We start from the raw sequence: 25633 nt of genomic DNA, 5'->3' as shown, positions 1-25633 counted from the left end.
CAGTGATGATACAAAAATGCTCAAGAGCAGGAATTAGTTTTAGTACCACCATTTACAGTCTTTTTTCTATTTTGTTTTCACCCAAAGTATGAGACACTCACCATGAGGTTTACTCAAAGTATTAGTGTGAGAAACTCATCTCCACAGTTATATGCTTTTCTGTTACAACTAATACCAATACCAATTCCATCTGGGCTCGGCTTACTATTTAAATGCTGCTAGATGGTAAAATGACTTGACTAAATTATCCAGACTCAGATTTGGTCTTTTGCCACAACGAAAGCACTACAGAACGCTGTCTGTAAAGCGTCATCCCTTGTTTTGTTGAAAAGGGATAACCAAAAGAACCCAAAGGAAACCAGTTAAGACTGTCATTTTATTTTATTTAGAGGGGGGAAATATTGTCAAAAGCAGTGTTTCAAGTGAGACGTTTTCCAAGATTTGACAACCTGTGTAGTATACATTTCTTACACTGAGAAATTTATGCCCTATTTATAAACACAAAATTATGGTCTCTTCCTGCAAGCAGCACCAAATGTAGTACTATTCATGAATATAATCTACTGCAGGCTAGAGTACTGAATTTGAATTTGCAGCATGTACAAATTGACTTAGCAGTATACTGAAAGGCATATCCAGATACACATTCTCATTTTATATACACATTTAAAATGGATGAATGATTCCTACTTCCCTTTCTTCTCTTAGCATTAAAGAACATTAAAAATACAGAAGCTTTTTGTAGTGCGCCAAATCACACACATTATACTGTCAGTACAGGTTCAAAATATAGATGATATTTTCAAATAGTTTTTTATGAATCACTGGTAATGTACTTTCACAAAGTAATTGGTACAAAAATGAAAAGGGTTATAAAGGATGTGTAAATCTAAATATTTGTCTTTTGCTATATTTCATCAGTAGCTCTTTAAGCACTTTATAAATAAGGTCTATAGCAGTGATGGGCTGCATGCGGGCCACAGGTTGCCTATCAAGGTACTCTGATTGCGGGCCACAAGACATTTTGCTGACGTTGACCGTCCACAGGCACACCACAGTTCTGTTCTGGCCAATAGGAGCTGTGGGAAGTGACGGCCAGTATATCCCTCTGGCCCCTTCACCTGCAAGCGCCGCTTCCCACAGCTCCCATTGGCCGGGAACAGAGAACCATGGCTACTGGGAACTGCAGGTGCAGTGCCTGCAGACAGTCAATGTCAACAAAATATCTCGCGGCCTGCAATCAGATTACCCTGATGGGCTACAGGTTGCCCACCACTGGTCTATACTATCATCCGCCTTTTAAAATGTGGAAAATGAGGCACAGAGGTAAATTGTCATGCCCAAGACTATAATATAGGCCCGAGGCAGGTTCCTGTTTAGTAAAAGATGGAAATATAACCTTTTGGGGGGTAATATTATATAATATGAAAGCTATTCTCCCTTCTCACCAGAGACAAAACATTTTTTATTTTTTCTACAAATTTAAGTGAATTTTAACGCTTAGGAAAAGGAAGGTAATGGCAATGGCTTGAGCCAGGCTCAGTTCGAGCTTTCTCAGTCAGCTCTTTCCAGTGTACCTCAATCTTAACTAGTAACACTTGTGATTCCACTTTTAACATAGCTACTCTGGCTACAGATACCTCCATGACCTCTATTTCTTCTAGCAGGACCTCTCAGCACCTTCTCTAGAGGCATAGGGAAGCTCCCTCCTCCAAGGGAGTAGCTACCCCTCTAACATAATTGTATAATGTCTTATATGGTCACCTGAGCACTTCTTGGTAGCAAATCTGCTGCCTGATCCTCTGCTGGCATGAACCTACTGAAGTTAACATCACAACATTGATTCAGGCCAGCTGAGGAGCTGATCCTGGGTATTCACTACATGGAATAATATTCAGTGAAGTATGCTTAATACTTCTCACCTTCTCGGATTTTCAAACGAAGAGCAGATTTCCCCGCAACTGACAATAGCTAGTCTCTGAAGCACTTGGAATGGGACCTGCAAAGAAAGAGTGCCCATTTCCTCATCCACACAGAAGGCACAAATGTGGGGTTTTCCTCACTGTACTTTGTGCATAAAGACTTCTCTTCCCTGTTTTTGGTTGAGCTCTTCATAAAAGTCCAGAGAAGCAGAGAAGGAGCTGTCTTAATCCTTAACTAAAGGGGTGAAGTGTTGAATCGTCCCTCTCAACAGCATCAGGCATTTGGGGAAAGGGTGGTCATCAAAAAAAAAAAAAGGCAAAAAACATTTGTTACTTGTGATGTCAATCTCACTAATTTTTGAGTCCTCTACACTCTTCCAGGAATAGCGCAGACAAGACCTGAAGTTTCTTATGTGAAAAAACCCCCACTAGAAATAAGAATTGTAAAAATCTTCCAGGCCTTCTTTATAAACCGTAAGACAAAGGATAGAAAGGGGGAGCACATACTGTTTTCCCCACCCTTGTAGGTTGCCTTTAAAGAGAGTTTGTTGATTAAGGACAGTGGTTTTCATCTGTGAAAAACCCTTAAAAAATTTCAAATGGAGGTGTGGACCCCTTTGGAAATCTTAGGCATAGACTGTGGACCCCCAGGGTCCATGGAACACAAGCTGAAAATCACTGATTTAGGAGAATGCTCTTGAGGTGACAACTCTGTCAGTGAGTTCAGTCATGGAGAAGAAACAAGAATTTAGTAGGTCCACCCCCATCAAAAGGTAGTTAGAGACAGACAAAGCAAAGCCCCCTTAAAATTACAGAACACCCACAAAAACAGCAGTTGAGACAGGAGGGTGCTACTCCTCTTTAGTAGCAGGTGAATAAGGACAAGAACTGACTTTGTAGTAAAGGGAAATCTGTGGATGAAGCCCTCAGCTTTCCCACCCCCCACCCCAGCCCATTGTTTTGCAAAGCACAAACACGCCAGAAACCCAGACCAAATTTCAGCCTTTTCTCTCCATCTGAGGAGTCTGGAGCTGTATTTTTTGCTTCCTATGCAACGTAGTATAAGAGGTAGGGAGGCGGTTAATGGAGAGAGCATGGAAACAAACAGGCAGTATTGTTGCTTAGAGACAGTGAGCTCATTTCCATTAGTATCCCACTCCACCTAGTAGCTTCATACTTCTCTCATGCATCAGTTTGACCTCGTCTCAGTGTAGATTGGGTGGATACTCAAATTTCCATTTCTAGAAATTAAAAGCTACAGCACTATCTAGTTTGTCTCTACATCCATGTGCTGAATTTTATTTGTAAATATCACTGGCATAACTCCTTAAAAGTTTGCTTTATAGCTGTATAAACATTTCCGTGTACCTGCAAATTTTCCACCCACTGAGTTAGAGTCATACATAAAACCTACCGAGTCCTATAAAAATATGAACTCACTAGATACATGTGAATTTAATAACTGATTTCTCTTAGGACCTGTGATAATTTCAGCATCTGTTTGAAGCACTAATAGCACCAAGTCTAGAGCTCTGCGCCATGCTTCCACCTTGGGTGTAACATTGTCATATATCTTTACAGCCTCCTCAGGTTTAGTTGAAAGACCAAAATCCACCATGACCTTATCTCCTTTATTGAACTCTTTCAGAATATATGCTGAAGGAGAACCACAGTCTGCTGCTTTTTTGAGATGATGCTCGATGGAAGTGCTTACTTCAAACTCTGATGCATAATGAGCAGTGTTACACATGAGTCTTGAAAGGTACTGATGCCAACCACTTGCCAGAGCTTTAAGCACAACTGGTTTATACTGTGTGAATGATTTTGTCAGCCAACAAGAAGACATGTAAAAATCTCCTGAAAGTTTTTTATCTGCTTGCTTTAAAGATTGTTCTTCAAGCTTTTTAAGATGACTGAGACACAACAGTTCAACAGCACCACCTCCAGGAAAAACTTTCTGGTCAGTTAGAGCATGATGCAGGCGATAAGCACAAGTCCAGAAATGATCTTCAGTGACTTGCATCTTTGCAGTTACTGTGCTACTAAGCACAGCTGTTACCAGATGAATTCCTTCAGCTTTGATACTGATTGGCACTTTGTTATCCAATTCCATTGTGCTCAAGTCACCAGTTCTCCAGAAATCCACCCAGACACCGCTACCCACACAATGACTATTTACCTGGGAAAGGTATGTCACCAGCTGCACTCCTGTGCCCTTCCCAAAAGCATGTAGCACATTGTGAGTTACTGGATTGATTATCAATATGTTATTCAGGATGCATCTTTCCATTAAACTTTCACACACATTTCCTTTTACCAAAACTAAATTTACTTTTGCTTGTATTAAAACATCTAACGCACAATTTATCCATAAACTTTCTGAGCTACTTTCTTGCAAACCTACATTTTCTGATATTATTCTGACATTTGATGGTCTATTAAATCCCAAGTGACGATACTTTTCCGTTAGATCACCATCTACAAGAAGAATCTGAAGCGGTCTATCCTGAAGTTGCTTGGTAACAGCGACTTTCTCTGGTGATACTAAAGTGATATACCCCGGACACACACAAGAATAATGTTCAGACAATCCTGGTAAACAGCACGTCACAACTTCTGCAATATTAAATTGAGAAGAACCTGTGTGATCAGCTACTTGTTGCTGGCATCTGACAATATCCTGTACCAATTTCATGCTAGACTGATTCCCATGGCTAAGAGCCATTGCCAATTGTCCAAAATCATTAAATTCATAAGGACATGCTGCAGGCCCAGTGGGAGGACCCCCAAAATTGTCTACTTGGAGTGAACAATGGCTTTTTCCTGGAATGTTAAAGTATCTACTATGAGTTAATCTTGTTCTTTTGTTACAGCTGGATGTAATCAAGCTGCTTCCAGGAACTGCAGGCATAGTTTTATTGCCCACTGGTTCATCCAATAAGGGTGTTATATAGTCTGTAGTGCATAGGTGTGAATTCAAACATCTGTTATGAGCATCGCAAGAGCTTGCTTGATGAGAATGAAGGCCTTCTGGAATACTTTCTTTAGATACAGGAACCTCTTTAGGAATATGCACAAGAGGGTTTAAAAAACTGTTAGATCCAATACTAGAAGTTTTATTTTCAATAATTTGGGGCCCCAGACAGCTAGAACTGAAGTGAATGGGAACAGAATCGGGCCCTTTATATAAATCATGTACTGATAGCTGAAGACACTGGACTTTTTCACTGCAAGAGTTCAATCCTTCAGACATCACAGATACTATTATTGAAAAAGGAACATTCTGCTGAAGGCATTCAAGTACAGCACTGCTCCATGCACCAACAAGAAACAACAGGGTAGTCATCCCAGTTTTATATTCTTTGTTCTGTGCCTGAATTGTTTCATTAAGAAGCTGTCCCACTGCACTAGTTAAATCCAAACTTTCAAGAAGTCTAACTGCAGAACAAGTCAAAACACTCTCACTGGTGCTTACATCTACAATAAATTTATATGATTTTACTGGCCCTAAAAGTGTTCTTCCTATTGACGATAAAGATGAAAGCTGCTGAAGTCCAATGTGACGTCTTCTGTTCACATTTCTGAAAGCCATGATCAGCTGTCAATATCTGGAAACAAAATACAAGTTTATTGCTTCTGTCTTTATTGCGCAAGACTTCATTCTTGACAAAAATGTAACAGTACACAGTATATAATTAACAAAAATTAACTGAATACAGATTGGGTGAAGTAACTTTACACTGCATAATATTGTATTATAAGATGTTGTTCATGTCTGACGCATGCAGTTGTTGAAATATTGCACTGCTAAGTCATTACAGAAGATTTTTTCCCAAAATTAAAAGGTATTTTAATTTTACCCCATAAATCAAATATATTTGATTTAATAAAGCAGATCAGATTTAATAATAAAAAAGACCACCACTCCTTAGGACCATACCCAAACCATTCCTCTTCCGACTTCTTTTCTTATGTCAAATCTTGCATTTGTTTGTCTGATTCAGAATGCATGTTGTTAGGGCTGGAAACATATCTTGTCTGCAAACACTAGTAGGCATAGGTTTTACTACCCTTAGTGATACCACTGACTTCAAACAGAGCTGGAAAGGGACCAACTACCATATTGACCATGAAGATATTTCATTCCCACTCAGTGGCAGGCTCTCCTAACATAGTCATGAAAAAACGGTCTAAAGCCACACTTTTTTATGCCTCATGAATAAAATACAAAGATTTTACAGCTTGGACTTCAATGGCACTGCTCAGAGAAATGAACTTAATTTTAAAACACTTTCTTTAACATGTCAAAACTGAATGCCTTCTCTTTCCCTATATAACCTCTCCACTCCACAACCTCTTTCAGTGTTGAAACCGGGCACTGGACTAGATGACCTCTTGAAGTCCCTTCCAGTCCTATCACTCAGGCCCATAAACTGGTAGTCATCTTTGACTCCTCCTTCTTCCTTGCCCCAAACGTTCAGGCCATGTACAAATTATACTGCTTCTCCCATCACACTATTTCTAAAGGCATGTCTACACTGAACACTCGGGCAAGTTAATTCACAGTAAATTAAACCAAAGCAAACGAAGGCCACTTTACTTCTGACCAAGAGCATCATCACAGGGGTTTACTATGCCTACACTAATGCAATTTAAAGTCACAAGTTTAGTTAATTTATCTGAACTTTTCTGAGTGTCCCTATGTAGACATGCCCCAAGATCCAAACTTTTCCCACTGATCCTCTAGCTAAAATTCATTCTTGTCCAACCCCTCCTATCCTAATCTATTACCTTCTACTCTTTGGCCTCTCTGACACCCACATAATCCCCTCTCCAGACTATAGAAAATGCCACTGCTAAAATCATCTGCCTTGTTTGTTGTTCTGACCGTGTCGCCCTGTCTTTGAATTCCTCCAATGACTTACCCTCCTGTCCCACAGTCAAGATCAAGCTTCTTGTCCCCACATAACTTTGCCTTTACCATTTATTCATCCTTGTCCCTTTTCATGACATCCCCTGTCCCCCTTCCATTCTATTAACAAGGCTGCCTAGTAAAATTTTTCAAGTCCTGCATGTAAGACAGCAACATTTTTACAGGTTCATTTATTATATATTTGTTCCATGCAATGTCTTTGTAGGCCTGAACTAAGGCTTAAAGGAACCACTGAAGTTTGAATTGAACACAGAACTTTCTTTTAATTTATTTAGTAAGACAAAGTCAGTAAAACTTAAGTCAGTTCCAAGAGAATCACACACTCAGAATAATTTTATTCCACATGTCTATAATCATTGTGATTATTTTTAAAGTACGATTTTAAATAAGCAACTCATATTAACTTCTGAAACTGTACTGAAGAGGGATGGGAAGGGGAATGTGCACCCAAAAAAAGAACTCTTCTTGGCAGCCTCTTGTGGTAATAATCTAAGCTTGTCAAGCTATATATCAGTATTTTTCACAAACAATCCTCCTTTTTCATTAGTGGAATCCTTAACAATTTTACTTGCCAGTTTCGCAATTATTTCTTTATTTATCCAGACACAGTGGTGAATGAAGACAGACACAAGGATGAATTTTAAGCAACAGACTGAAACTTCATTAAACTTGTGGGGCACTTGCTGTCCTGTCACCGATACCCTCACATACCCATACCCTCATTTTAAATGGTTTCAGTGCAGGAGTTACAAGTCTCCTACCATATGAACCAATAACTTAGAGCAGACCATCTCATCTTATCCCTTGGATTCAGCTCACTCTTCTGAATCCTATCAGTACCCCCAAGACCCATGAGGGGACAGACGTTACTAAATGGTGGGAGACGTCAGCCCGTGAAGGCCATAAGGTCTTCTACTTCTGGGAATTGTTAATTTTAGCCTTTTAAATGCACTGGAAAGTGGCTGCAAGGTGCAACAAACTAACATCCCTATCAACTACCAAGGCTATGTCTACACTTAAACTGCTGCAGCACTTCAGCAATAAATGCTCACTACAGTGAAGGGAGGGGTTCTCCTGTCGCTGTAGTTAATCCACCTCCCCGAGAGGCAGTAGCTAGGTTGATGGAAGAATTCTTCCATTAACCTAGCACTGACTACACCTGGGGTTAGGTTGGCTTTTTTACACCTCTGAGCAACATTTTAGTGTAGACCTGGCCTCAATCCTATTTAACCTAAGTGCACCTCCAGGATGCTGAGAGGAAGGAAAAAAAAACTGTCAGAACTATGAGAATTTGGCCCCAATAGAAGAAAAACCCCTTCCTGATCCCCAGACAGGCTACTGGTCAGACCTACAGCATCTGCAAGACACAGCTGTGAAAATATACTTACAGGTAACAGGGTGGAGCTGCTGAGCAAAAAGAGGCTCCATATGGGCAAAGCTAGGGTTTAAACTATGAAAGGAGAAACCAAGAAACCAATCAGCTCCTTCCTCTCTAGTTGGCCAAAGAGTAGATAAAGCCTCTAGAGGGGGAAGGGCCACCCCTGCAACCTCTCCAGGAGTGTTCTTCTCTCTGTTTCTACTGGGACTGACCCAATAACCAGCAGTCCCATCAAGTTTTCTACCTGTTGAGGAAGCTGTGAATTAGTACTGAACCCATGCTTCTGCACTATGAGGTACTATGGTGCTGTCTATCAGATGAGATGAAAAACCAAAGCTCTGTGATTTGTGATAAAAGATACTGTGGCACCTTCTGTAAAACAGAGACATTCACACCAGCACTATGGTCAATTCCAACACTGTCAATTACAGGCTGTTCACCTAAAGTTTCCCCTGATATTTCAACTGAAAAAGGTAATCCTCACTTCCAGTCCTAAATCTGGACTGCTGCTGTAAAACAGATGCTTCAGTTCAGCCTATGGGATATACTAGAGATGTGAAGTAATCCCTACAGTGCTACGTATAACTTGTATATCAGTTCATAAAGCAATTTGGGTATCTTTTGCTTGAGACATTTTATGTAAAAGATCCAATGATTTGCATTTTTGAGCTGTAAAAGCTTGTAACTTTTTTCTTTTCCATCATGCGTACATGTATATTGGTAATAACCATAACATACAAGTGACTGTAACACAGGAAATTAACATGTAGTACAAGACATTGCATTTAGAATTTTGTCATTTCATACTTCTTTCTTCACTCATCCAAAACAAAAACAAAAAGTTAGTTGGGGTTATATTTTCAAGTTACCTACAGCAGAAAAGGCCAGGGAAGAGTGAAGAAGAGGAGGAAGAAGACCCTGTAAGATAAAGAAAGGCCTTGTCTACACTGAAAATGCTTTGCCAGCATAGCTATGTTGGTATAGCTATGCTGGCAAAGACCCGTAGTGTAGACACAGCATATGCCTGTGGTTCTCAAACTTTTGTAGTGGTGACCCCTTTCACATAGCACACCTCTGAGTGCGACCCCCGCTTATAAATTAAAAACATTTTTTATATATTTAACACCATTAGAAATGCTGGCGGTAAAGCGGGGTTTGGGGTGGAGGCTCATGACCCCCCATGTAATAACCTCGTGACCCCCAGAGGGGTCCTGACCCCCAATTTGAGAACCCCTGGTATATGCCAACAGAAAGCCAACTCCGAGTGATATCAGCTACACTGACAGAAGCACTCTTCTGTCAGCACATCTGCATCTATACTGGGGGTTCTTCCGGCATACCTATGTCACCTCGTAGGTGTGATGTTTTAACTAGCCTGAGACCCTTTGACTGCCTTAATGGGTTTCTACCAACCCAACCTGCACACTGACTTACAGGACCAACTCCACTGGAAAGCCTATCCTCTGTAAACAGCTGAGCAGAATAAAACTCTTTTCAAGAGAAAGAGTATGTTTCACTGCATCATCTTTCTTGGCCTAAAATGTGCAGTTTATTTTTACAGTCTGAAGGAGAGAGAGAGAGAGAGAGAGAGAGACTGTATGTTTGTATTACTTTGCTTTCCCCAGTAGCATCTTCATCTTTAAGGGTCTTCACTATAAAATTTTGAATCAATTTGCCAGCTCTTAGTATATTATCATGAAGTGATAGTAAAAACTGCTGAATTGTCTGTACATAAGTGCACATACCCACCCACACACCCCATTGCTAGCCCTGGTGCAGCAGCATAGTTACTGGAAAACAGGTAGCTGAAAAATGTTTTAGTTTACTATGAGCCATGCAGAGTAACAGCAATTCCTTATCCCATCTACCTCAAGCATATTGCTATTTGGAGACTGACAGTCTCTCAAAAAATTTTCTGGCTAGAGACAGGGGGCTTGTCTATACTAACTGTACTGCAGTGGCACAGCTGTGCAGTGCTTAGGGAAGATGCTGCCTACACTGACTCCGGTCAGTGTGAGTCCTCCACCTCCCATAACACAGTCTACACTTGGAATTAGGTTGGTATAACTGCGTTGCTCAACTATGTAGTTATTATTTAGTCATAAGCTGGCAGTGTAGACCAAGCCCGAATCTTAAAAGACTGCATTCCTTTTTCACTCTAATACATACTTGGGGGGCTCGGCAGCTATGCACTTGGGTGGCTAGCCCAAGATACCACCCATGCCACCACAGCCACCCTGCTATTTTTAGCATCTTGTTAGGGCGTAGTTAGCATAGGTCTATCTAGTCACTCTGGGAAGCACGCTCCCAGCAGTTGTGTAGACCTACCCTACTACATGGTAAATTCCACAGCATCTCAGAACTAGGGTGACTAGACGGCAAGTGTGAAAAATCAGGACACTTTTTGGGGGGGGGGGGGGGACGACATATAAAGCCCCTAATAGCGGGAGGGTCCCAGTAATAGCAGGACATCTGGTCACCCTATCTCAGAACACACTGTGCCCTGACTAGGTGCATAGACATCAGACTGCCTTGAGAGCTGCATTCCTGACTTTGCCTGTTTGCCGGTAAGGAAGGTATTCTTCACAAGCTCAATCTGCAGGGCGTGTGACAGCCTCTCATAAATTGTTGTGGCCAGTAACCAAGTCTCAGAAGCCTGCATTCCTTTTCCCTAAAGAAGAGTCTGCAGCTCTGTTAAACACACAGGGAAACAACTGTGTACATTGTATCAGTTTTAAAAAATGAAAGACAGTGAAGGAGCAAATTGGCTGAAGGTGATTAGGCACTAGAACAGACTTTGCTCATTAGCAGAGGCCTCCCCCAATCTAGTCTTGCCAAGCGCATGGCCTATCTCCTCACTTAAATAACTACAATAACTAGTACACAACTAAGTACAAGTACAATAACTCCTCACTTAAAGTCTTCCCAGTTAACGTTGTTTCATTGCTGATCAATTAGAGATCATCATTTAAAGTTCTGCAATGCTCCCTTATAACCTTGTTTGGCAGCTGCCCGCTCTGTACACTGCTTGCAGAAAGAGCAGCCCGTAGCAGCTAGCTGGTGGGGGCTTGGAACCAGGGTGGACTGGCGGCCCCGCATCAGCTCCCCGCTCCCCTAAGTTCCCTGTGCTATCAACTGCTGGCAGTTCAGCTATCCCTCACCCCATTGCCATGTGCTACTCCTGCCCTCTGCCCTGGAGCTGCTCCCAGGAGCCTTCTACTTGCTTTGGGGGGGGGAAGAATTGAGGGGGCTGTCAGGGTGTTCCCCTCTGCCCTGTTCCTGTACCCCACTTACCCCTTTTCCATGTAGAGCGGGGGGGGGGAGGAGGGAACATGACAGGGTTCAGGACAGAGGGAGCTTGCTTGCAGCAGCTGCTGTCTCAACTTGCTGATCTACTTAAAAAGGCAATAAGAAAAGGAGTACTTGTGGCACCTTAGAGACTAACAAATTTATTTGAACATAAGCTTTCGTGAGCTACAGCTCACTTTATCGGATGCACGCACGAAAGCTTATGCTCAAATAAATTTGTTAGTCTCTAAGGTGCCACAAGTACTCCTTTTCTTTTTGCAGATACAGACTAACAGGGCGGCTACTCTGAAACCTGTTAAAAAGGCAATGTACTTAGAGTGGAAAGGGCGGGGGGGTGAGAGAGCCTGGATTTGTGCTGGACATGGCCCACCTTGATTACCATGTGCATTGTAGGGAGAGTGGTCACTTTGGATGAGCTATTACCAGCAGGAGAGTGAGTTTGTGTGTGTATGGGGGTGGGTGAGAAAACCTGGATTTGTGCTGGAAATGGCCCACCTTGATTATCATGCACATTGTAGGGAGAGTGGTCACTTTGGATGAGCTTTTACCAGCAGGAGAGTGAGTTTGTGTGTGTGGTTTTTGGAGGGGGGGTGAGAGAACCTGGATTTGTGCAGGAAATGGCCCACCTTGATTATCATGCACATTGTGTAGAGAGTTGTCACTTTGGATGGGCTATTACCAGCAGGAGAGGGAGTTTGTGTGTAGGGGGGTGGAGGGTGAGAAAACCTGGATTTGTGCTGGAAATGGCCCAACTTGATGATCACTTTAGATAAGCTATTACCAGCAGGACAGTGGGGTGGGAGGAGGTATTGTTTCATGATCTGTGTGTGTATATAAAGTCTGCTGCAGTTTCCACGGTATGCATCCGATGAAGTGAGCTGTAGCTCACAAAAGCTTATGCTCAAATAAATAGGTTAGTCTCTAAGGTGCCACAAGTCCTCCTTTTCTTTTTGCGAATACAGACTAACACGGCTGTTACTCTGAAACCTTAAAGAGGCAATGCATCTCTCTCACATGGTATGTATCTCAGTCTCCCCTCTCTCCATTTGTGCTGCCTTGTAGAGGATGAGGCTATATTAACAACGTGTTAACCCTTGAGGGCTCAGCTGATTGCTAGTTCATCATTTAGTATTCCCTGGGAAATATCCCACCCTCCTCCACCACCACCACCTCAACCAAGCTTCACAATCAGCATTGCTGTGTATAGGATTAAATTGTTTGTTTAAAACTTATACTGTGTGTGTGTATGTCTATATAATAGTCTTTTGTCTGGTGAAAGAAATGTCCCTGGAACTTAACCCCCACATTTACATTAATTCTTATGGGGAAATTGGATTTGTTTAACAGCGTTTCGCTTAAAGTTGGATTTTTCAGGAACGTAACTACAATGTTGAGCGAGGAGTTACTGTATCGTACTCAAGTCTCAATGAGGAAACTACATCCGCCCCCCCCCCCCCCCCCCCCCCGGCCAGTTTCTCTCCCAGGAATGCCTCCTCCTAGACCAGCCCCTTGGCACCACTGTTAAGGTGTCTCAGCGGGGAGGCTCTCCTGGCAGCCCAGCCCAGCCGCTGGCCCCACCGTGCAGGCACCCCGCCAGCCACGCCCCCCGCAGGTGCTGTCCCAGACGCGGGGTGAGAGAGGGCTGCAGCAGCGCGCGGATGCCCGCGGGAGTTTCTCGCGCTACCCCCGGCTGGGAAATGGGCGCAACCCGCTCACCACAGCGGCTGAAAGCCGGGTTCCGCTGCTTGGGCCCTCAACGGAGGCAGGGACAGCCACCCCCCGCAGCCGCTGGACCTCGCCCGGCCCGGCCCAGCCCGCACTACTGACCGCTCTCCGCCGCGCGCAGGGGAGGGCCTGGGCCGCCTGCGGGGGAGGATCACTCCCGTTCGAGACGTGGCGCGCGCGCAGCTCGGGATTTCCGTCGTTTCAGGCAGGCGCATGCGCCCAAGCTCCCGGGAGCCGCGAAAACGGGGAATTGTTGCCGGGACAACGACGCCTGTGTTTGTAGTGTGTATCCAAGCCAACGGGCAACATGGCGTTCGGTGTGACCTCACAATGCCCGTCGCACCTGACTGGTCCCGGGTGTGGGCGGGGCTTCGGTGGCATTCCCACTGGTCATTGGACGGGCCGCGCTGCCGGGCCCAGGAGAGGCGCTCGGTGCGTGCAGGTGGCAGAACAATTGACGCCCCGTCTCAGCCCGCGGCGGGGGGGGAGCCGGTTTGCACCGAGTGCCCCGCGAGCCGGATGGTGAGTGTGCACGCGCCCCTCCCCCGCCCCTAGCAGGGCTGGCCTGGTAGCGGTAAATCCGCCCCCGCCATCCGAGCGCGCCGGGACCCCTTCCCCAGCGAGACAAGCTGCCAACCCCCGGGCCTGGGCAGCGGGGCACGGCCCGCCCCGCCCCGCCCCACAGCGGCGAGGTTCAGCGCCCTGTGTGAAGACTAGGTGGGATCCCAGCCCTGCTGCAGCAACCAGTGCTGGGCCCTCTTGGCAAAGCTGCGATGGCGGGGGAAGGCGCAGGGCTAGTTCCAGGCGAGCGGCCCCATGCGGGTGGTGTTCGCTCTAAGCAGTGGCTCTCTTGTTTTTAAAGCCGTTACCATCAAATCGTGGACATCCTGCCAAGGGGTTAATATAGGAGCCCTCTTCAGCCCTGGGCAGACAGGCTGCTCGATTCTGGCTGCGTGCATAGGATTCTGGGCCTGTGGTGTTGCTGATTCAAGGAGTGGGTGTGGTGCTGCTTTTTGTTTTTGTTGTTATAGGGACACCCCAAATCAGCAACTTTACAGGGTATCCTGTATTTGCTTGTATATGCCCTAGAGTGGCTTATCCTCATGTGACAACTCATCCATAGACACTTCCCTTGGCCTGGGGTCCTTGGTAAGCACCTGTCTGAATCAGCTCTGTTGTTTCTCCGAGCTACACCGAGAGGCTAAGACACTTGAGCTCACCTTGAAGGCTGCTACGCGGCCCCTGGAAAACTAGTCTGTTCAGGTTTTCCACCTCTTCCACTTATTTTTTATGTTATGGGGCATTATTGATTTTGACTAGATTGCAGGATGCTAAAATAAACCTCCCCAAATTTAATTCGAGTAGGACAGGTAAAAATTCCTTTTTTCAGGGTGACATAGTGATGTCACTCTTTTGTCTAATAGAGATAAAATACCAAACATGGCAAATCTGCAGTTTGAATTTTGGGAGTGATAACATGCAGGGAACACACACAGTGCCGCTCACACTGGGTAAATGGACTCTCTGAATTAATTTAGCCTGTTCTGGTGTCTGACTGTCACTTAGCACATACACCAAGTGTGTGGGCAAGAAAAGAATGTAAATGAAATATTTGCACTGAAGAATTTGTGCAGTGTTAAAATTTTAAATGTGTGGAAAGAACGATAAGCAGTGTACATTTGATCAACTGGATGTATGGAGAGTTTGAAAGACACAAGGTTTGGGCCTCTGCTGTATAACAATTTATCCTTCCTTTTCCATCAGAGAGTCTCCCTGTGAGTCCCTCTGTTACTTAAATGTGATATATCTTAGGGCTTTTTAAATATTAAAAATCTGGAGCAGCCATGTTAATGGAATGAAATGTGAGAGAGATTTGCTGGAGTAATGGGCTCCTAAGCTAACCTGGCTTGGACGAGTCACGTTAAAAATAAAATTCCAACCCAAAATAGAATCTAAAAAAAAAAAAAGTTAGTTACCTTAGTGGCATTCCTACTGGCAAAAAGTTAGGACAGGGCCTGAAAAGTCTAATTTCTTACTATAGGTAAGAAACTTTTCCTATTAAGTGCAAAATTAGACTTCCCTTGTAATAACTTTTTATTCACTTTTCTCGCCCATAAAGTTTGAACTTTTGAAGAATACTGTTTTCATGTGAACCCAGGCAGAGTCAAGAACCAGCACTGAAGACAGTCTGAAGCCTCTTGTGTTCAGAGATGCGGTGGAAGTTGCCATTCCTGTTGCAGAATTGTACTCCAGATTCTAGGCTTTAAATTTAAAAAAAAAAAAAAAAAAGGGAGGGGGAAGGAATGCAATTCTCCATTGAAATATGTCCCCTTTACACTACTCTGGCAATGTAATAGGGACTTGGGGAATACACCCTGCGTAAGTGGCTCCTACATAGCCAGTCCCCTTTCCTCTCTCTGACTGTCAGTGACTTAGGGGTGTATTAGAGCTAGGCACTATACTTGCCATTTTCTGGTTTCTGTGGCCCAGGGTGCCAATTAAAGCAGAGTACAAGTTATAGCAGCTCAGAAGCTGCTCTAATTTAACCAGGGGCAAGGGAGAGCCCCAGATAATCCCAGAATGAGCACTCCCATTTCTGTGCTGAACACAAGTATTGAGGTACTCTTGAGTCATGCTCAGAGTTGAAGCCTATAGTGCTAGCAATTATGGTTGTGAAGATAGATTTCTCTTAATGTTTTCAAGGTTAAATATATGCCGTGCTGCCTGCAGACAGACTGAAGCAGTAGTCAAGAAATGTAAAATCCTCAGTCATCTAAGTGGTGTGTTAATACTGCCACTGAAAGATGACAGTTTGTGTAAACAGTGTTAATTATTTAATTGGTGATTATTCTGGCAGAAACAGCTAGCTAGTGTGTTTATCCCAAGCTGCCTAAAGCTCAACACTTTCTCTTTGGGGTGGTTCCTGATAGTCTGAGCAAAAGGATTCTGGGTGCTGGCCAGAACTGAGCCAACATCTACTAGTTGCAGCAACAGATGTGCTCTTTGTTCTACTATTGCGGAGTATTTTTTGGTTTGTTTTTTTGAAATGGGTCTTTACCAACTTTTGTCTTTCATCCATTTATTGAAGGCATCTAACTACAGAAAAGCTGGCGTGGGTGCTTCCCAGCGGAAGAAAAGTGGATTGAAACCAGAACTAACTGAAGAACAAAAGCAGGAGATCAGAGAAGCTTTTGATTTGTTTGATACTGATGGATCTGGAAGCATTGATGTAAAAGAACTGAAGGTTTTAATTTTTTCTATGTTTATTTTCAAAGTTGTAGCTGTTGACCTGCTCTATTCACCAGTGTCCAAACTCAATTGTAGGCTGGCATTGTCAGTCCCAAATAATATATGAAATGGCTTGTTTTCGGAGAGCTAAATTTTACAAAATGTAAACCAATGCTTGGGTGCCCAACAGGGCTGGATTAACTCTCCTGAGGCCAAGGGCTATTAGATTTTTTGGGGTGCCTGTATACAAGTCTCTCTCTAATTTAAAACAAAATGATCACAATTATGGCATCGAGGCTATTAACGCTATACTAAACTTGCCTTTTAATTAACAAAGCTGTTCTGTGGTTACATTTCAGTCTTAACATGTAGAACATAGTTAAGTTAATTCAAAATAGCCTACTTCTTACCTTAGAACAGCTGTTATATTAGTTTCTTTCTGGGAAGGAGTTTGGGTGCAAGAGGGAACTCCAGGCTGGGGCAGAGTGTTGGGGTGCAGGAGAGGGTGAGGGGTGCGGGCTCTGGGAGAGAGGTTGGTGCAGGAGGGGATTCTAACCTGGGGCAGGGGATTGGGGTGCCCGAGAGGGTGTGAGGTGCAGGCTCCGGCAGGGAGGCGCTTACCACAGGGGGCTACCAGCCAGTGGTGCAGCAGGGTTTGGGCAGGCTGCCTGCATGCATGCTGTGGCCCCACGCAGCTCCCAGAAGCGGCCGGCTGCTGTCACATCTCTGCGTGCCCTTGGGGGGAAGGGGACAGCGTGTCTCCATGCGCTGCCCACAAGTGCCCCCCTGGCAGCTCCTATTGGCCAGGAACCAGCCAATGGGAGCTGCAGGGACAGTGCTGTGGGCAGGGACAGCACACAGAGGTGCCTCTCCCCCGCCCTCCAGGGGCCGCAGAGATGTGCCAGCAGCTGGCCGCTTCTGGGAGCGGCATGGGGCCATGGCATGCAGGCAGGCAGCCTGCCTGAGCCCTGCTGTGCAGCTGGACTTTTAGCGGCCCGGAGATCGCGATCGACTGGGAGAGGCTCCAGGATCAATCAGTTGATCGTGATCGACAGGTAGGTGACCACTGAATTGTATACAATTATGGATTTATTTTTGTGGGGTCCCCCTTTGCCTGAGGGCCTGGGCTGTAGCCCCTACAACCCTTGCATTAATCCAGCACTGGTGCCTAACTGGAGAAATCTCAGGCTGGATTTTCAGATGTGCTGAGTTACTCTCAGCTCCTGTTGACTTCAGTGACTTTAAACACTAATCCTTGTCAGCAGTCTGGCTGGTCTAATTAATATATTGATAATATGTAAAAGTTAATTTTAGAACCAATAAATTTAACAGCTTCTAAGAGAACAGAAATTTGCAATATGTTTCTTAGGTAAAATAATTCAATACATCACATGCATTCATGATTTCTAAAGCTGTTTGGGAGGAGTTTCATGACTCTGAAACGTCTTCCATTCTGAAATGGAAAGAAAAAGTAATACGAATTTTCCTTGATCAGAAATCCAGGAAACAAATTTTTGGTTGATCGAAATATTTCATTTTGACAAAACTTAAATGCTTCATTCCAGTTTCAACATTCCTTTTATATTTTGGTATACACAAGATAAAAACGTTTTGAAACAAAATCATTTTAAAATCGAAAATCAGAAATGTTCTGTTTGGAAAAGGTTGCAATGGTACGTCTCAACCTTATTTAAATGCTTTTTTCAATTTTCATTTCAAAACAAATTTTCATCAGAGGCAACATTTTTCCACAGAATGTTTTACCTTTTGGTTAACTGGCATTTTCTGATGGAAGGATGTTCTGTCAGAATGTCCAACCAGCTCTAATTATTTCCTTTACCTGAACCTCAGAAAGAATGAGTGTTTATACCCAAAATCCACTCCAATCCAAGTATTTTTGAAACTGAACGTAATCTTTCTAAATTAAATTTGCTTCAGGCACCTAGCACGCTGATGATGCTATATAAATAATTTTGAGAAGCAGCAAGCATAGTTCTAAGGTGCTGAAAGACTGCAGGTACAAAATTTAATCTTAAAAATACCTTCATGTTCGCTCCATCTATGACAGTCTAAATATCACATTTGTAAAGTTATGTTTTGTATTTTGTTTGTGGCCTGTAAATGGCGGGGATTTTGTTTTCTGACTGTCACACTGACTGATTTTAAAGGACCTTAAATACCCAATTGTTGTTGCATTTCTGGCTTTGTTTGTTTTTTCTCTTTAAATAAATATCAAAAGTCCCTAGAGCTAGGAATGGGGATTCCTTTTAACTGTTTATATATCAATAAGTAGAATAGTAGCTTACCTTAACATTAGTGAGAGTTTTGCTGTACAGTTCAATAGGAGTAGGATCAAGTCTCTGCAGGTCTCCTGTTCTCACGGAAGTCCCAGTTCAACAATTCAGATCATCTGTAAAATAACTTACATATTGATTTTCAAGGTAAGAAATTTATGTTGTTTTTGTTAGAGCGGTGAGTGTTACAGTCACAAAAAACTACTCAACTCCGGAAGAAAAATGCCATTACCAAAAGGATGAGAAATGTAGATAAGAATTTCTTTGTGATTTATATGCTTTAAGTTATAGTTGCAGTTTGAGGAAAAGAACTGAAACACTGCTTAATGCAAATGGTTTAGGTATAATTCTAGTTGTATACGTATGTTAACCGAATCGCTCTTTGTTACAGGTAGCAATGCGTGCACTAGGCTTTGAGCCAAAGAAAGAAGAAGTTAAAAAAATGATCACAGATATCGACAAAGAAGGAAGTGGCACCATTGAATTTGAAGACTTTTTGGCCATGATGACCCAAAAAATGGTAATCATCTACTTCGTCTGAAAAATCAAATGCGATAAACGAATGAGGACATTTAAACAATGGGTTTTTATTTTTTCTTGATTTCATTTTAGAATGAGAAAGATTCAAAAGAAGAAATCTTGAAAGCCTTCAGATTATTTGATGATGATGGGACAGGAAAGATTTCTTTCAAAAATTTGAAGAGAGTTGCCAAGGAGCTAGGAGAGAATTTAACAGATGAAGAATTGCAGGTAAATTCTGACCTTACCAATAATTTCCCAACAAGCTTTGGGCCAGTCCTTTAGCTCTGTCAGACACAATGTCAGGTTACTCTGAAAGAAAGACAGGAGGCAATAGATATGTTTTAATTAGGCCACAACTTTATTCACCTAAAATATCTGAGCAATAAATCACACAGTGCGGGTCATTATTTTCGTAATTGTTTCCCCTTATTTTGGTGGCTGCCGTCAAGCCCTTCTCCATCCAACCTAGTCCCAGCCAGCCAGTTGCTGGGACCCCCCAGCCCTCACCTCGTATAAAGTTGAAGGGGGCTGAAAAGAAACAGGGGTTAGCTCCCTGCTATACCAGATGTTAGGTTCCCCAAACCCCACTTCCCCAACTTTCCTCTAAATTCCCTTCTAATCCATTTTATCTGATAACTGTGTCCCTTTTGTAAGGGACATTATAAGCCATTTTCTTAAAATGGTAACAAATTGGTTGGATGTGAGGGATCTTCCATCATCATACATAAAGAGGGGCTCCCCCCCACCTGTCTCAAGGCTACGTAAGTCCTTAATGACCCTACCGGACAAATCCTTACCTCATCCCCCTCCTGTAGCATGAAAGACTTATGTTGCCTTCTCTCTCCCAATCTGTTTTCAACATCCTCTGATCTCTCTTCCCACTGTAAATCACTGTACTCAGAAGCTCTTCCTGAGTTATCCCTTACCAACTCAGTCACTGGTTCACTGACTCTAAAAGCTCCAAGAAATGCTACCAGGAACGCAGCCTTGAACAAGGCCACCTCCTATGCATGTTTGCATATTTGCTGGAGAACTTTCACCAAATCCCTAAGCATCTGAACAGTGATGGGACAACAAGGATCCTGCCTAGGGCCTGTGTCTCAAAACCATCTCATTACAAACCTCCAGACTAAGATTCTAGTACAAGGATCTGGGTACCCGTTGCCCTACTAGCAAATGTAAAGCCCGATAGGCAACTGGAGCTGGTAGAGAATGTCAGCCCATGTTGCCAGAAAAAACATGTAGTGAAGTATCTGGTCCTCTGGAATAGGCCATATCACAGGGAGGCCGTCCCTCCTTGAAATTACACAAAATTGTTAAAGCTTCTGTCATAAGCCCTGAATGTTAGTGTCTCTACCAATCGGTGTACTGCCCCAAGAGCCATCATGAGACAAGGTCCCATGAGACCACCATCATCTGTTTGGTTTCCTTATTGGCTCCTGGCACCAGCTCCCAAAATCCATCCACTTGAAATCAAGACAATGCATTGTCTATTCCATTATGAATCCTGGGAACATCTTTGGCAGAAAAACAGATGTTAAAGTTGAAACACTGCAGGATGAATGCTCTAGTCAACCTTATAACCCTGGGCAATCTGGAGGACTGGTGCTTACTAACATGTAACACCAACATGCTGTCACTCCAGAAATGCACTCTTTTGTTTGCGAAATTCATTCCCCAAATAGTCTCTGCCACTAAAATGGAAAAAAATTTCAGGAAGCCTACATCCTTTACTATCCATTTTTGTATCCAACCAGGGCTACTTCTGAGCACACCAGCTGCCTTGGTGAAATACCCCAAAACCTATTCTCCTCCCAGTGCATTTAAGTGAATCTTTAAAACTGCCTCTATCATCCATTCCTCCCTCCAAAAAGAACCCCCTATTACAATGCATCAGAAACTGTTCCCACACTCCTAAATCCTCCTTCATCTCTTAACGTCTATAACATGGTTCAGCCTTGACATTCACATGTTGACAGTTGAGTGCAAAATGCAGTATTTTTCTACATTTTCAAATATATTGATTTCAATTACAACACAGATTACGAAGTATACACTGCTCACTTTATATTATTTTTATTACAAATATTTGCACTATAAAAAACTTTTCAGTTCACCTCATACAAGTATTGTAGTGCAATCTCTTTATCATGAAAACGCAACTTACAAATGTAGATTTTTTTTTTTTGTTACATAACTGCACTCAAACAAGTCAATGCAAAACTTTAGAGCCTACAAGCCACTCAGTCCTACTTCTTGTTCAGCCAATCGCTAAGACAAGCAAGTTTGTTTACATTTACAGGAGATAATGCTGCCCACTTCTTATTTACATTGTCACCAGAAAGTGAGAACAGGCGTTTGCATGGGACTTTTATAGCCGGCATTGCAAGGTATTTACGTTCCAGATATGCCTAACATTCGTATGCCCCTTCGTGCTTTGGCCACCATTCCAGAGGACATGCTTCCGTACTGATGACGCTCATTTAAAAAAAACAATGCATTAATTAAATTTGTGACCGAACTCTTTGGGGGAGAATTGTATGTCTCCAGCTCTGTTTTACCCACATTCTGCAATATATTTCATGCTATAGTAGTCTCAGATGACTCAGCACATGTTCATTTTAAGAACACTTTCGCTGCATATTTGACAAAATGCAAAGCAGGTAACAATGTGGGATTTCTAAACATAGATTTTGGAAGGCATTTCAAAAGATTCTTAAACCTTGGGTTAAGTGCTATAGCTGAGAGGGATGAGGTGTGGAGCATGCTTTCAGAAGTCTTAAAAGAGCAACACTCCGTTGCAGAAACTACAGAATCTGAACCACCAAAAAAGAAAATCAGCCTTCTGCTGGTGGCATCTGACTCAGATTATGAAAATGAACACACATCGGTCCGCATTGCTTTGGATATCGAGCGGAACCTGTCGTTAGTATGGACACATCCTCTGGAATGGTGGATAAAGCATAACGGGACATATGAATCTTTAGCGCATCTGGTATGTAAATATCTATCTTGGGACGCCAGTTGCAACAGTGCCATGCCTGTTCTCACTTTCAGGTGACATTGTGAACAAGAAGCAGGCAGCATTATCTCCTGAAAATGTAAACAAACTTGTTTGTCTGAGTGATTGGCTGAACAAGAAGTAGGACTGAGTGGACTTGTAGGTGCTAAAGTTTTACGTAGTTTTATCTTTGAATGCAGTTATTTTTTGTACATAATTCTACATTTTTAAGTTCAACTTCCATGATAAAGAGATTGCACTACAATACTTGATTAGGTTAATTGAAAAATACGATTTCTTTTGTTTTTTACAGTGCAAATATTTGTAATAAAAATAAATATAAAGTGAGCACTGTCCACTTTGTATTCTGGGTTGTAATTGAAATCAATATATTTTGCAAAATGTAGAAAACATCCAAAATATTTAAATTTTTTTAATCATACAATTAATCACGATTAATTTTTTTTAATCGCTTGACAGCCCTACTTTAAAGTAAATAAAAGGTCTTGTATATTGAGTCTGGTTGTTAGTCTTAAATGTTCTTTACAGGAAATGATTGATGAAGCTGATCGAGATGGAGATGGAGAAGTAAATGAGCAAGAGTTTTTGAGAATCATGAAGAAGACAAGCCTATATTAATGTTTGCTATTGCCTTCACTTAGGGTTGTTTTAAAAGATGACTTGGAAAAGACTTTAAACAAATATTAGCTTTCACCCTTTTTTGATGTTTCATAATATATAAAGAAGGCCTAAAAGGGGATGTATTTTTGTTTCTTTTCTTTTTTGGATAGTGTTTTTTATGATAAAAATGCAGGGTCTATATAGCCTAGACGACTGTGGGTGACAGAAGAGCTAGTGAAATGAGACATCCCAGGAGTGAAAGCTGAGAAGTAAAGTTAGTCAAACTCTTACTCAGTTTTTTGTTTTTGTTTTTAAATGTATGTAAGTTCAGTGACTAACACTTTAGAGAAAGGACATTGTTGGAAACACCCAGGCCCCTTCATTTAAGATGTGAGAGCCGATAATACAACATGTTCTCCAGCAAACCTAGAGATGAACTGAGTTGACTTCTTTGATATTTCTAATGCATTAAAATTAAATTATAGGTTGAGTTTATACTTCCAAAAGAAACAAAGGCACAAGGCCAATATTTTTGTTCTTGTAAGCTTTTCAGGTTTGGTGGCTATCATGTTTTTTTCCATTAAGGAATCTAAAATCTGTTGCATATCCATCTTTATTGTTCCTGTGGCTGGTTGCGTTGGGACCCTGTGGCAGGTATGTGTAGTAGCAGATAGCCATGTACAGTACAACTCCTGTTATCCCAAATGCCTTGCTATCTCTAGATGTTGTTTCATTTCACAGTCCAATGATTGTCTGAAATCTGGCTTGTCTGAACTTGGTTTCTCTCATTTTGTTTAGATTATCAAAGTTGTACTATATAATCATTGTCTTGTTCCCAGGTACTGATGTCTGAAGCATTACTGAGTTTCTACTGTTCTTTTAAGTACTTGGAGTGAAATTCATCTGTAGGCACCACTGAAGGCCAGGCTGTATACACAAGAGTAACTTTACAACTCCTTCATACAATCTGATAGCACCTTGACAGTACAGAAATAATTTGTTATACTATACAGATGTCAAGAACTAGCAAATTAAGAGGTTTCTATGCATATGGGAGCTGCTTTTTAATTTTTATTTTATAGGCGGCCTCATTTTGAGAATGTCCAGGTATTGCCAATTTCAGCCTAACTGGTGCTTCTCAACATTTCCTTTCTGCACACAAGCATATGGCAGCGAGGCTTAACATGTTATCTAAGGACATAATCCAGAGGGAATTATCATCCTTGATTCACTGTCAGACAACCAAATGAAAAGTTGTAAGGAGGCCATACAACCTAAACTGTGTCTCTTGATTACAGCTCCTAAATGGAGTTCAGAAGGGGGAGTGTAACACTTGCAGTTGCTTTTCAGCTGCAAGGCCCCAGCAGGGGAGAGCTAGTCCCAGCTAAGGAAGTGGGGAGAGTTAGTTTATGTGAACTCTTGATTTGCAGATGCAGAGCTGATATGTTTTGTTAGAATCATTCTGGCTTCGGGCTCTGTACTGATCTTCCTCTGTATAAGCTAAGTCACAGTTAGCTTATATAGAGGTGGGCTCAAATCCCTGGATGGCCCTACGTATTGAACTGAGCCTATATGAACTAGACCATTTAATTTTTATCAAGTCAATGTTAACTTTTTCTACTGCAGTAGATGTGATCTATGGCACTGTAAGATTTTTTTAAAATACATGGTTCAACTTTGTATAAAGTGAAATAAAACAGTTTTGCAAGTATACTACTTGTGGAGTTGAGTTCAGGAAATTGAATGTACTATCAAAATATCACTGTTTTGATTTGTGTGTACAGCAATTCTGGACAAGCTTTTAATTCTGTATTTTATAACACTTTCCAAAAGAGAAATGCATAGCCTCTAAATATTCTGTCAAATAAAACTTTTTTCCCTGGCATGCTGATTAAAAGTTTCTTACACTAAGCAGTTCTCTTCAAAAAGGGAAATTTCAGCCTCTAGAAGACTGGGGGAATCCCAGAACTTGTTCGAGTGACTGTACAGTTTTTGAATGTTGCAACAGGAAAAGGGTAATGACTCTTGTTTACCTATGATGCATTTAGTTTCTTCCTGCCCTAATCACATTACTCACAGTGAAACATAGATTGATTCTGAAGCTAGGAAAAACATATATAGATTTACTTATTCATGCTGAAACCTTGTAGCTTGGCTAAAGTGACGAGCTTGTTAACTAACCTCTTCAGTCTCATAGACTCATAGATATTAAGGTCAGAAGGGACCCTTATGATAATCTAGTCTGACCTCCTGCACAATGCAGGCCACAGAATCTCACCCACCCACTCCTGCAAAAAACTTCTCATCTATGTCTGAGCTATTGAAGTCCTCAAATCATGGTTTAAAGACTTCAAGGTGCAGAGAATCCTCCAGCAAGTGACCCGTGCCCCATGCTACAGCGGAAGGCGAAAATCCCCCAGGGCCTCTTCCAATTTGCCCTGGAGGAAAATTCCTTCCCGACCCCAAATATGGCTGTCAGTTGAACCCTGAGCATGTGGGCAATCTGAAGTTTTGGACAGTTTTTTGAATTGGAGTAGATCTTACTTCTAGTGAATGTAGGGCTAGAACGGTCCTCAAGACATCATCAAATCCAGCTCCTGCATTGTGGCCAGGACCAAGTAAACCTAAACCCTCCCTAACAGATGTTCATCCAGCCTGTTCTTAAAAACCTCCAATTATGGGGATTCCACAACCACCATG

General features: G+C 42.3%; 2 protein-coding genes across 4 annotated transcripts; one reads left to right on the top strand and one right to left on the bottom strand.

Moving 5' to 3' along the window:
- Positions 1 to 13534, bottom strand: BBS12 (Bardet-Biedl syndrome 12). Of its 2 annotated transcripts, none has more exons than XM_073341061.2 (2): positions 13259 to 13534; positions 1 to 5530 (listed from the first exon to the last, which is right to left on the bottom strand). In XM_073341061.2, exon 2 carries the CDS (start codon positions 5512 to 5514, stop codon positions 3343 to 3345), a length of 2172 nt encoding a protein of 723 aa, XP_073197162.1. In that variant the 5' UTR covers positions 5515 to 5530; positions 13259 to 13534; the 3' UTR covers positions 1 to 3342. The 2 variants fall into 2 exon arrangements, with proteins under 2 accessions (XP_073197162.1, XP_073197163.1); XM_073341062.2 differs by having other exon boundaries at positions 13370 to 13534.
- Positions 13466 to 24818, top strand: LOC140910358 (uncharacterized). 2 transcript variants are annotated; one of them, XM_073341064.2, is made up of 5 exons: positions 13466 to 13789; positions 16356 to 16511; positions 19181 to 19309; positions 19402 to 19539; positions 23773 to 24818. In XM_073341064.2, the coding sequence occupies exons 1-5, from the start codon at positions 13481 to 13483 to the stop codon at positions 23827 to 23829; spliced, it is 789 nt and encodes a 262-aa protein (XP_073197165.2). In that variant the 5' UTR covers positions 13466 to 13480; the 3' UTR covers positions 23830 to 24818. The 2 variants fall into 2 exon arrangements, with proteins under 2 accessions (XP_073197165.2, XP_073197164.2); XM_073341063.2 differs by having other exon boundaries at positions 22862 to 24818.
- Positions 24819 to 25633: the final 815 nt, after the last annotated feature.

The sequence above is a fragment of the Lepidochelys kempii genome, chromosome 4 (genome assembly GCF_965140285.1).
Source record: "Lepidochelys kempii isolate rLepKem1 chromosome 4, rLepKem1.hap1, whole genome shotgun sequence".
NCBI classification, from domain to species: Eukaryota; Metazoa; Chordata; order Testudines; family Cheloniidae; genus Lepidochelys; species Lepidochelys kempii.
The sequence above is the reverse complement of the archived record's forward strand: the minus strand, read 5'-3'. Positions and strand labels throughout refer to the sequence as shown.